General features: G+C 41.0%; 1 protein-coding gene across 5 annotated transcripts in view; it reads left to right on the forward strand.

Annotated features, from left to right (window-relative positions):
* Window positions 1–10,798, forward strand: part of LOC308087216 (3',5'-cyclic-AMP phosphodiesterase 4C-like) — a 73,209-nt gene that overhangs the window by 25,671 nt on the left and 36,740 nt on the right. For 2 of the 5 annotated variants that reach the window (XM_080430930.1, XM_080430932.1), the window contains exon 1: window positions 4,222–4,492. The exons of the other annotated variants lie outside the window; for them this stretch is intronic. In XM_080430930.1, coding sequence (XP_080287056.1) covers window positions 4,353–4,492 — 140 coding nt within the window. In that variant the 5' untranslated portion in view covers window positions 4,222–4,352. Of the gene's footprint in view, window positions 1–4,221; window positions 4,493–10,798 lie in introns of those variants that run through there. 5 annotated transcript variants of the gene reach the window in all.

Genomic DNA, 10,798 nt, shown 5'->3' on the forward strand with positions numbered 1-10,798 from the left:
AAAACGCAAAAGGTCATTATGTGTTTACTAGGGGTGTCGGAAAAAATCGATTCGAATACGAATCGCGATTCTACTGTTGGACGATTCAGAATCGATTCTCATTTTAAAAAAATCGATTTTCAAAAAAAATAAGGTTTTTTTTTTTTTTTTTTTGGGAGGATCTTGGACCTTTGTGTGTTTACATTATCAGTTGATAAAATGATAAAAAGATCCTGAAATCCTATGTTTTGAATCAAGAATCGTTTTGAATCGAGAATCGTTTTGAATCGAGAATCGTTTTAATCGGAAAAAATCGATAAAAATCTGAATCGTGACCCCAAGAATCGGAATCGAATCGATTCGTGAGATAGCAGACGATTCACAGCCCTAGTGTTTACTGTCCTCAAAGTCACGCATCCAACAAGCCTTCCGTTCCAGAGATAATGGCCAAAACATCTTGAAAGGGGCCACTTTCGCAGATTCTCGATCGCAGATTTTCGATTGAGTTTTGGCCATTTTCGCCTGTTTTGTCTTTATTAACACGGGCTAGGTTTGTCGGACAGCGACAAACTAGATACCTGAGTAAAGTTCACTTTGAGCTGCATCCAACACATCGACTGCCATTTCCGTCTGCCTTACCGTTAGGCCGCTAGGGGCAGTTGAAATATGTATTTTTTTGGGGGTAATAGATGTCTTTTTCTTCTTTCTTTTTTTCACAGAACTCGAGGCTCGGCCCGGCCCGACTAATTAGCGTAGATTTTGGGCCCGGCCCGAAAACGTTGCGTCAGGTTCGGGCAGAATTTCAGAACTCTAGTGTTTGTTTGTGACGTGTGTGTGTGTGTGTGTGTGTGTGTGTGTGTGTGTGTGTGTGTGTGTGTGTGTGCCAACATGTCGTGCTGTCCTGCACGCCCTCAGCCCCAGCAGACAAATATTTACCCGGTGATTTCAACAGCAGCCCTTCCAAGTCCATGAGCTCATCAGAGTCCATTGACTCCACGTGTGTGTGTGTGTGTGTGTGTGTGTGTGTGTGTGTGTGTGTGTGTGTGTGTGTGTGTGTGTGTGTGTGTGTGTGTGTGTGTGTGTGTGTAACATTGTGACGAGCCATTCTGCACTGGTGGAGGGTAGAGACAGGTGAAGGACAGGTGTGGTTTGATGCTGGTGTACATACTGTATTAACCCTAGAGTGGCTGATATTCCATATATACTGCACCAGTGATTCTCAAATATTCCATTTCAAGGACCCCCAGTTTTATACGTATGCAGATTAGGCCACGGACCCCCGTAACTATAACAGTAAGGGTCCATGTGGTTACATTTGTACCCTGTCAGAGTTACAGTTAGGGTCCACTTGGTTCTTAACTGGGTTAATCTTCATGGGGAGATAGATTCATCTCGACAGCATTATGATTTGTAGCGCTCAACCAATAATGAATTGCTCTGACCTGGGATCAGCTCTCGTCTTCTGGTTTCATATCCATTTGAAAGCTGTGGCAGAAAACGTGCATTAAGTCAAATATCTCAATTTTCCCACGAGATTCACACAGACGACCTTCTCTGTACACGACGTGGCAGCATTGACAGCAGCACTGAACCTGCTTCAATGAGCACATATACTGTACGTATATATGGGAGACCAGTGGTGGGAAGTAACTAAGTACATTTACTTAAGCACTGTACTTAAGCCAAATGTTTAGGTATTTGTACTTTACTTGAGTATTTCCAATTTCCAATACTTTTACTTCTACTCCACTACATCTCAGAGGCAAATATTGTACTCTTACTCCACTACAATTATTGGAAAAACTAGTTACTTTTCAGATATAAATTATAATATACTGAAACATACATTAACCACTTTAGCCCTATTTTAAACATAGGCTATTTGAAAATAGCCGATCTACAAGCTCACAACGCGTCGCATCGCGACGCGTTGTGAGCTTGTAGATCGGCTATTTTCAAACATTTTAGTACATTTTAGTACTTTTGGCACATTTTGATGCCAATACTTTTGTACTTTTACTCAAGTCATTTTTTCACTTGTAACAGAGTATTTCTATACTGCAGTATTGGTACTTTTACTTAAGTAAAGAATTTGAGTACTTTTTCCACCACTGGTGGGAGACGCAAATTAGCAGGTGTGATTAATCACCAATCACAACATTATTAATCCATTAAGACAGGTAACGCATCTTTCTTTGGCTATTCAAAAATAGCAGATATACAAGCTCATAGTGCCGCGCTTATATGAGCTTGTAGATCTACTATTTAAAAAAAAAATCTTCTACAGTTGTGCAATTATTTGAATATATATATTTTTTTTTTTAAAGGGAACATTTGTAACTCAAATCTTTGCTTCATGGGGGGGTCCCTGGAACTAAACGTTTTGAGATGGGGGTCCTTGACGTGAAAAAGTTAGAGAACCGCTGATATAGCAACATGTGTTTTTCAAATAACTGTTAGGATTTGGAAGACATTTGTAGAATCCCTGCAGAAGCAAAGGTTTGAGTTACAAATGTTTGCTTTAAAAAAAAAAAAAAATACTGTATATTCAAAGATTTGATTCCTTTTGTTGCAGTAGATCAAGCGTTTCACCCCTGAAAATGATCCTATTGTCATTTAAAACGTGGATCAACTATAATAAGCTGTTCCTTGTGACTCCACATAGCTGAGAAGAGAGCAAAAGGTTTTTATCTTTATTTGTTAAACATGCAGTCATTTTCACTTTATATGCAGTGGTGCTCTTGTGGTGCATGCGTGTGCGTTTGTGTGAATGTAGCACGCGTGTACGTGTGTGTGTGTGTGTGTGTGTGTGTGTGTGTGTGTGTTTCTAGAGCCCATAAAGGGTTAAGCTCTGGAGAGTCAAAAGCCACGCTGCCTCAAAGACTGCCCTGTTTTCACAACGCTGACCTCACCACACACACACGCACACACACACACATACACACGCACACATACACAGGCACACGCACACACACACGCATACGCACAAGCACACACACTTAATGACTGTGGCGGTATCATGTGTGTGAGTGTGTGCGTATATTTGTGCGTGTGCGCAGCACACACACACACACACACACACACACACACACACACACACACACACACACACACACACACACACAGTATACATGATGTCTTTTTCAAGGAACTGTTGCCACATGTGTTCAACTGTCAGGGGGAGTCTTGCCTAGAAGAAGTGAGTCGAGCGCATGTGCGCGCGCACACACACACACACACACACACACACACACACACACACACACACACACACACACAGAGGGGAGCGTTTAGACAGAGGAGCCCACATGTCATACGACCACTTGAACTTGAATGAGAGCAGAGCAGACTGTGTTCCATTCATGTATTAAGCGTGTTGTTGCTCATGTTCGGAGGCGGCGGCAGCAGCGCAGAGAGAAGCCACATGGTCTTTCAGCTCCGCGGAACATTCAGTCCGGGGCGGCAAACCCTCCTCCGAGGCCAGACCACATGAGAAGGAGTTCAGCTCAACAGAGGAAATGACTTCTCCACCAGCGAGGAGGAGATTTGTTTCTGTCCTTCGGAGAGCAGGAATGTGGGGCAAAACTTCCTGAGGAGGATTTTTTTCTTTTCCCTCCTCGTCGCCCCGCAAATATTTCCCCAAGAAACCCTGTCACTTTGAACGGCGTGCGCGCGCGCCGTTGTTTCCCCCTCTCTCTGTGTTTGTCTTAACAACGATGGGACCGGGGTGGGCTGCGCGGAGACACATGCGCTACGCGGCGAGGACGCACGCTAGCTGTCAGAGAACAGGACGGGAGAAGAGTTGAAGAAAGAAAGAAAGAAAGAAAGAAGAAGTCAGATCCTGAAGGAGGCTGCTGTGCCTCCACACGTTTGACAAGAAGCATTGTTTTTAAAATGTCTACAATGAAATAGCTTTTTTTTTAACTTTTCTTGCCAAGAAGACTGCCTTGGTTCTTTTTTCTCCTTTTGTTTGAACTTTTGGGTTCCCTTACCAGCGAGCACCTTTCGTCAACACGTTTTCGGACGTCCGAGCACTCCCGACTTTTTCTTGTTTTTGTTTAGTTTTGGCCTTTTTTAGTTTTCTTAAAGAGGACGGAGCGCTGCTGTTCTCGGCAGGGTCTCGAGGGAACCGCTCGAAAACGTTCTGACCGGTTGAACTCGTTTCTCTCGGTATCAGACCCAGGACGTCTACTACATCATGCTTGGCTACTTGCCAAAGCGACTGCTGGTGAGGTAGACGGGCTGACCAGCCCCCGGCCACAGCTGCTTCAGTGTCTGGCTGGTGGCGGGAGGCTGGTGGCTGGTGGCTGGTGGTTGGTGGCTGGGTGGCCAGTGGCCGGTGTCCTCCCAGGCTGAGGAAGGGGGACATAACGATGAGTCTGCCGACGAACTGCATGTTCCTGCCACCTTCGCTGCAGGAGCGCGCCTTCAGGTTCCGTAACGGGAACGCGGGCGGAGGCGGCTCGCCCTGTGCCGTCAACAGGCCCATCGACATCGTGCAAAAACGCAGGCGGTAAAAAAAAAAAAAAAAAACGACACAAAACACCTTCTTACTCTCGCCCTCTTGTTTCACTGCATGCCTAATGCACTGCTTCTCAACTGTTACATTCTCTCTACCTTCTCGCTGGTGTAATTAACCCTTTAAGACCGGGGGACGCATCTGTGTAACCACTTTATCCATATTTTATACTTTTGGCTATTCAAAAATAGCAGATATACAAGCTCATAGCGCGGCACCGAGTGCCGCGCTATGAGCTTGTAGATCTGCTATTTTTTTTTAAATCGTGTTTTTTTTTTGCAAATCTTTGAATATATATCTATAAAGCAATTGTTTTTTACTCAAATCTTTGCTTCTGGGGGTCCCTGGATTTTTTTTTTTTGAGATGGGGGTCCGCAGCCAAATACATATCGTTGTGGGGCTCCTTGACACTGACATTAATATTATAGCAACATAAGTGTTTCGGAAAACTGTTTTAAACTGATTTAGAAGACATTTGTAGCTAGAAATGCTCGCTTTAAATATATATATATTCAAAGATTTGCACAACATTTTTCACGATTTTTCAAAAATAGCAGATCTACAAGCTCATAGCGCGGCACTCGGTGCCGCGCTATGAGCTTGTAGATCTGCTATTTTTGAATAGCCCAACGAAATCTAAAAATGACACACAGATGCGTTCTCAGGTCTTAAAGAGTTAGAGTGAACCTGGTGTCCCTATTGTAGGCGTGCACGTCATAGGTAAAACAGCTTGTAGATCGGCTATTTTCGCTACTTTTTGAAATGGTGCTTAAGTGGTCTAAACTGTTAAGTGGTCTAAACTGTTAAGTGGTCTGAACTGTCACTGATCTATAGACCTGCTCTGTGTTTTCCAAGTAGCCGAGGGAGAGAATTGGTGAATGTACTGCAATGCTTCTCTAAGTGGGGACCCCCAGGGGTCCTTGAGGGGGGTCCAGGGGATCCCCAGCTAAATTGTCTTTAGTTAAGAACCAAGTGGATCCGTAACTCTGAGAGTGTACAGTACACATGTGTGCACACGCTCTAGAGTTCCGGGGTTGCGTGACCTAATCTAAACACGACTTTCAAGGAATGGGCTCTGACCCTTATTGGTGGAAATTGTCCATTGTTGTTTTCTAGGAATTGAGAGAGAAAAATCCCTGGCTCTGTTTTACTTTGTAGATTATAATCCCTGGCTCTGTTTTACTTTGTAGATTATAATCCCTGGCTCTGTTTTACTTTGTAGATTATAATCCCTGGCTCTGTTTTACTTTGTAGATTATAATCCCTGGTCTGTTTTACTTTGTAGATTATAATCCCTGGCTCTGTTTTACTTTGTAGATTATAATCCCTGGCTCTGTTTTATCTCGTAGATTATTTCCCCCGGGAATTCAGTGTTTTTGCAGTTTACCTCAAAACCCCCACGACACAGTCTGAGATGGTTTTGTTTACTTACACTGTGTGTGTGTGTGTGTGTGTGTGTGTGTGGGTGTGGGTGTTTTCACTCATGTTGACAGGCCATGTGTGTGACGGCAACTGATCATATTCTTTACATGTTATCACATTTATACTGACTGTTTTCACTCACTCACTCGCTCTCTTGCTCTCTCACTCACTATAAGGACGGCACTACAGTATTATGCAAAATCTCTGCGTGTGTGCCTATCTCTCCTTCGCTTATCTCAAGAACTGACCGACCGATCGGCTTCATATGTGCCGTGTGTATGGCTCAGAGGCCCCGAGGGAGTGTGGTACCCGGTGTGAAGTCTTGTCAGATTGCCGGTATTGCATAATCGAAAGGGGCATGTGTTCCGAAAAGGGCATCACACACTTGTCCACCGGTGATCACGGGTCCATTTGGTCTCACGAAATCGCGTCGAACGAATCTCGAGATCCGTGAAGGACAGATGTGCACGCTCACTCATAGAGATTGCATGCATTTATAGATACTCTAGATCAGCGGTGGTGAAACTTTGACGATGGAGGAGGGCCACTATATTTCCACACTCACTCCAGAGGGCCACATTGCATATACTGTCTATGTCACACAAAAGTAGCAAAAATAGCAGATCTACAAGCTCAAAACGCGTCGCAGCGCGACGCGTTTTGAGCTTGTAGATTGGCTATTTTTGCTACTTTTGAATTGGAATTCATATTTCTTTTTAGCTATTTTTGGATTGGAATCCTGAAAAGTCACATTTTTATTTAACTTCAAATGCATTTATACTTACGTTTATGAACTTAAATACACATACATTGGACATGAAAAAGACAATAGAATTTGAATACTAGTCATTAAGCTACTACTAATTTAGTAGTAGTAATTAAAGCGGGTCATGTTTGGAATTGTAACAGCTGAAAACAATAATATATCAGTATTCCGATATTAACCTGCGGGCCGCATTAAGTGAAGGTGGGGGCCGCATGTGGCCCGTGTGTGCTCTAGATGCTATGAACCTTTTTTTATTTTCGCCAGATTTAAATGCAGAGCTTGTAACAGATCTACAAGCCCACAATGCATCGCAGATTGTCTCAACTTGGATCAATGGAACTAACATAGTATACTTTAAGTTGTTATTTAATAGTATCGCAATGAAAGCTTTTTTTTTTCCTCCAAGGTTTTAAAGAAAACATAGCCTACCATGCATCGTTTTTTACATACTTCTTTTTGTAATATTAATGTTATATTATCAATAAGGTCTCAGTGCCTTGCCAATTATTTGGGGGTCCCCTCGTCCAATACCCTCGTGGCCCCACCGGTGGCTGTCAGGGGACGAGAGATTAACCCCTTCAATCCTGGAACAAATCTACAAATGTATTCTAAAAACAGTTTTCTGAAAAAAAACATATTTCTATATCAGTCAGTGATTCTCAAACTTTTTCATGTCAAGGACCCCCCAAAATGATATGTATTTGGCAGACCCCCCCCCCCCCCATCTGAAAACATGTTGTTCCAGGGACCCCCAGAAGCAAAGATTTGAGTCAAAAAAAGTTCCCTTTAAATATATATATATTCATAGATTTGCACACATTTTCAAGATTTTTCGAAAAAAAAAATAGCAGATCTACAAGCTCGTAGCTTGTAGATCTGCTATTTTTTAATGGCCAAAGAAACCTTAACATGACACAGTATATGCGTACATATAATATGCGTACTGTATATGCTGTTTCAAAGCAAGCCAGTGGACAAGAAGGGGAAGGTGGGGTCTCGCTAAGTGGAGCTACAGTATAGCTCTTCCACTGTGTCGTGACGCGCGTCCCACTGCAGTTACTGCAACATCAAAGCCTTATTTATAATGTCAGGCCGCCTATAAAGCTGCAGCTTCAAAGCAGGAAAAAAGCGCTCTAATGGAGGCTGAGTCACATGTGCAATGTATGAGCGCTGATGAATCCACCACATGTCTCTAATAACACAGCAGCACATGGAAAAGTAACTCAAAAGTATCAACAGTGATACTGCGCTCGAGTACGATTTTCGAGGCGCTTTTACTTGAGTATTATCGGTTTTTTTCGATACTTTGTTACTTCTCTACGCCACTTCATCTCAACTGTACTCTTTTTTTTACTCCACTACAATTATTTGACAACTTTAGTTACTTGGAAGATTATTATTGCAAGCAGTGGTGGAAAAAGTACTCAAATGTTTTACTTAAGTAAAAGTACAAAAGTATTGGTATCAAAATGTACGGAAAGTACCAAAAGTAAAAGTACTAAAATGTATTGAAAATAGCAGATCTACAAGCTCACAACGCGTCGCATCGCGACGCGTTGTGAGCTTGTAGATCGGCTATTTTCAAATAGCCTAGGTATAACATAGGGCTGAAGTAGTTAATGCATGTTTTATAATGTAATAATTTATATCTGCAAAGTAACTAGTTACTAAAGTTTTCAAATAATTGTAGTGGAGTAAAAGTACAATATTTGCCTCCGAGATGTAGTGGAGTAGAAGTAAAAGTATAGACAATTGGAAATACTCAAAAAAAGTAAAAGTAACTCAAAATTGTACTCAAGTACAGTACTTGAGTAAATATACTTAGTTACTTTACACCACTGATTGCAAGACATACCTTAACCAATAACCTGTTTTATGTCGGAGAATTGGCCGATCTACAAGTTCATTATACATTTTTTTAAACAATTGAAAATACTCATAATCATGAGTAGAGTACCTTTACTTTGGTGCTGTAAGTATATTTTGATGTCAATACTTTTGTGTGTGTTTTGAATATTGGACATTTACTTGGACCTTTACTTGTTACAGAGTTTTTTTCTATATTGCAGTATTGCTGCTTTTCCTGAAGTAAATGTGAGTACACCACATCTCTAATGACACAGTGAACCATAGAGGAAACTACAGCTACTGTAACTGTATAATCATCCAAATCTCCCTTTTATCCAGTGGTGGAAGAAATTGCTCTGATTTGACTGTATATGATGTAGAAATCGTCATTGTCGGGGGGGGACCTTGTACTGGACGTCCAAAACTGTTACGTTTCCGAAAATGGAAAAATAATAACTTGTTTTTCAATGGGTCCAATGTAGTTATTATTTAGCCTTAAAGGAGTAGTTCACCCAAAACATTTCTTGTTTTCTATCAGTTACACACCCCATGAAGCATTGAATTCAAGGAGATTTTTTAGTTTTTGTCGCATTCCTGAGCCAATAATTTGCTGACCGGCGGAAAGATGCCAATGTATCCAATAGGAGACTCAAAGTAGATTTGAGTCTCCTACCGGAAATACACCCGGTCATCAAATTATTGGCTCAGGAATGCATCAAAAACAAAAAAATCTCCATGAATTCAAGGCTTCATGGGGTGTGTCATTGATAGAAAATAAGTTATCTTTTGGGTGAACTACTCCTTTAATTTACAAAACAAAACAAAAAAGTATTGGCATCAACACACAGTACCAAATGTACTGTAAATGTACTCTTTATGCAGAATGATCCATTTCACCAACATATTGGATTGTAATTAGTACTGCATTAATGTGGTAACGGTGGGGCCTATTTTAATGCACATCATTTGTTAGTAATGCATGGTTTGTATTAACCCATTAACTCATTCACTGCCAGACTTATTTCTGGCTGTGTTTGCCCACTGCCAGCAATATCGTATTTTTTTAAACTTTCAACAGGTCACAAAAAAATTATATTCATTATGATCGCAAGTCCAGTCGTTTGTAAACACACAGGCTATACACGCACGCCGCGCAGACAACAAACATTCCGATCGAGTCGGAGTCCTTCTCCTGCAAATATTTGTATTTATTTTTGCAAAATCGATGTACCAGGTCCACCCATGGCTGCACCCCTAATACACATGATGAAAACAGAGCTATATTGTCCAACTTGACCATACTGTACAATTTAAATAGGGCTGAAGTGGTTTATGTATGTTTTGTCATAATAATTAAAATCTACAAAGTAACTAGTAGTAACTAAAGTTTTCAAATAATTGTAGTGGAGTAAAAGTATAATATTTGCCTCCGAGATGTATTGGAATAGAAGTAAAGATATTGCAAATTGGAAATACTCCAGTAAAGTAAAAATACCTTAAAATTATACTCGAGTACAGTACTTGAGTACATGTACTTAGTTACTTTCCACCACTGTCAGCATTAGATTAATTACTTACTCACCTTTTGCAAAGATGACGAAAGAGAACACACTTTTGTTCCCACATTGTCTTGGTTTCAGAGAGCATGGTGGTAAATATGAACTTTTGCCCCAAAGTCTTTATATTCCATAATGTTCCACGCCCGTGTTATTTACTTTTTACGTCAGTGGCAGATTTGGTAATTGGAAAAAAAATAGTTTTTATGTCAGTGGCAGTGAATGAGTTAAAGGAGTAGTTCACCCAAAAAATTACTTATTTTCTATCAATTACACACCCCATGAAGCCTTTTTTCGCATTCCTAAGCCAATAATTTGATTACCGTCTCCTACCGGCTATTGTATCCAGTAGGAGACACAAAGGAGACTCTTTGTGTCTCCTACCGGAATTACACCTGGTCATCAAATTACTGGCTCAGGAATGCGACAAAAACGAACAAACATCCATGAATTCAAGACTCCATGGGGTGACAAATCGATATAAAAAGTTATTTTGAGGGTGAACTATCCCTTTAAGACCGGGAACGCATCAGTGTCATTTTAGATTTGAGCTATATCCATTATTTTATACTTTCGCTATCAAAAAATAGCAGATCTACAAGCTCATAGCTTGTAGATCTGCTATTTTTGAAAAATCATGAAAATGTGTGCAAATCTTTGAATACATATATTTTTTTAAACAACATTTTTAACTAAAATCTGTGATTC

This window comes from Gymnoscopelus braueri, assembly GCF_963280865.1.
Source record: "Gymnoscopelus braueri genome assembly, chromosome: 6".
Taxonomy (NCBI): domain Eukaryota; kingdom Metazoa; phylum Chordata; class Actinopteri; order Myctophiformes; family Myctophidae; genus Gymnoscopelus; species Gymnoscopelus braueri.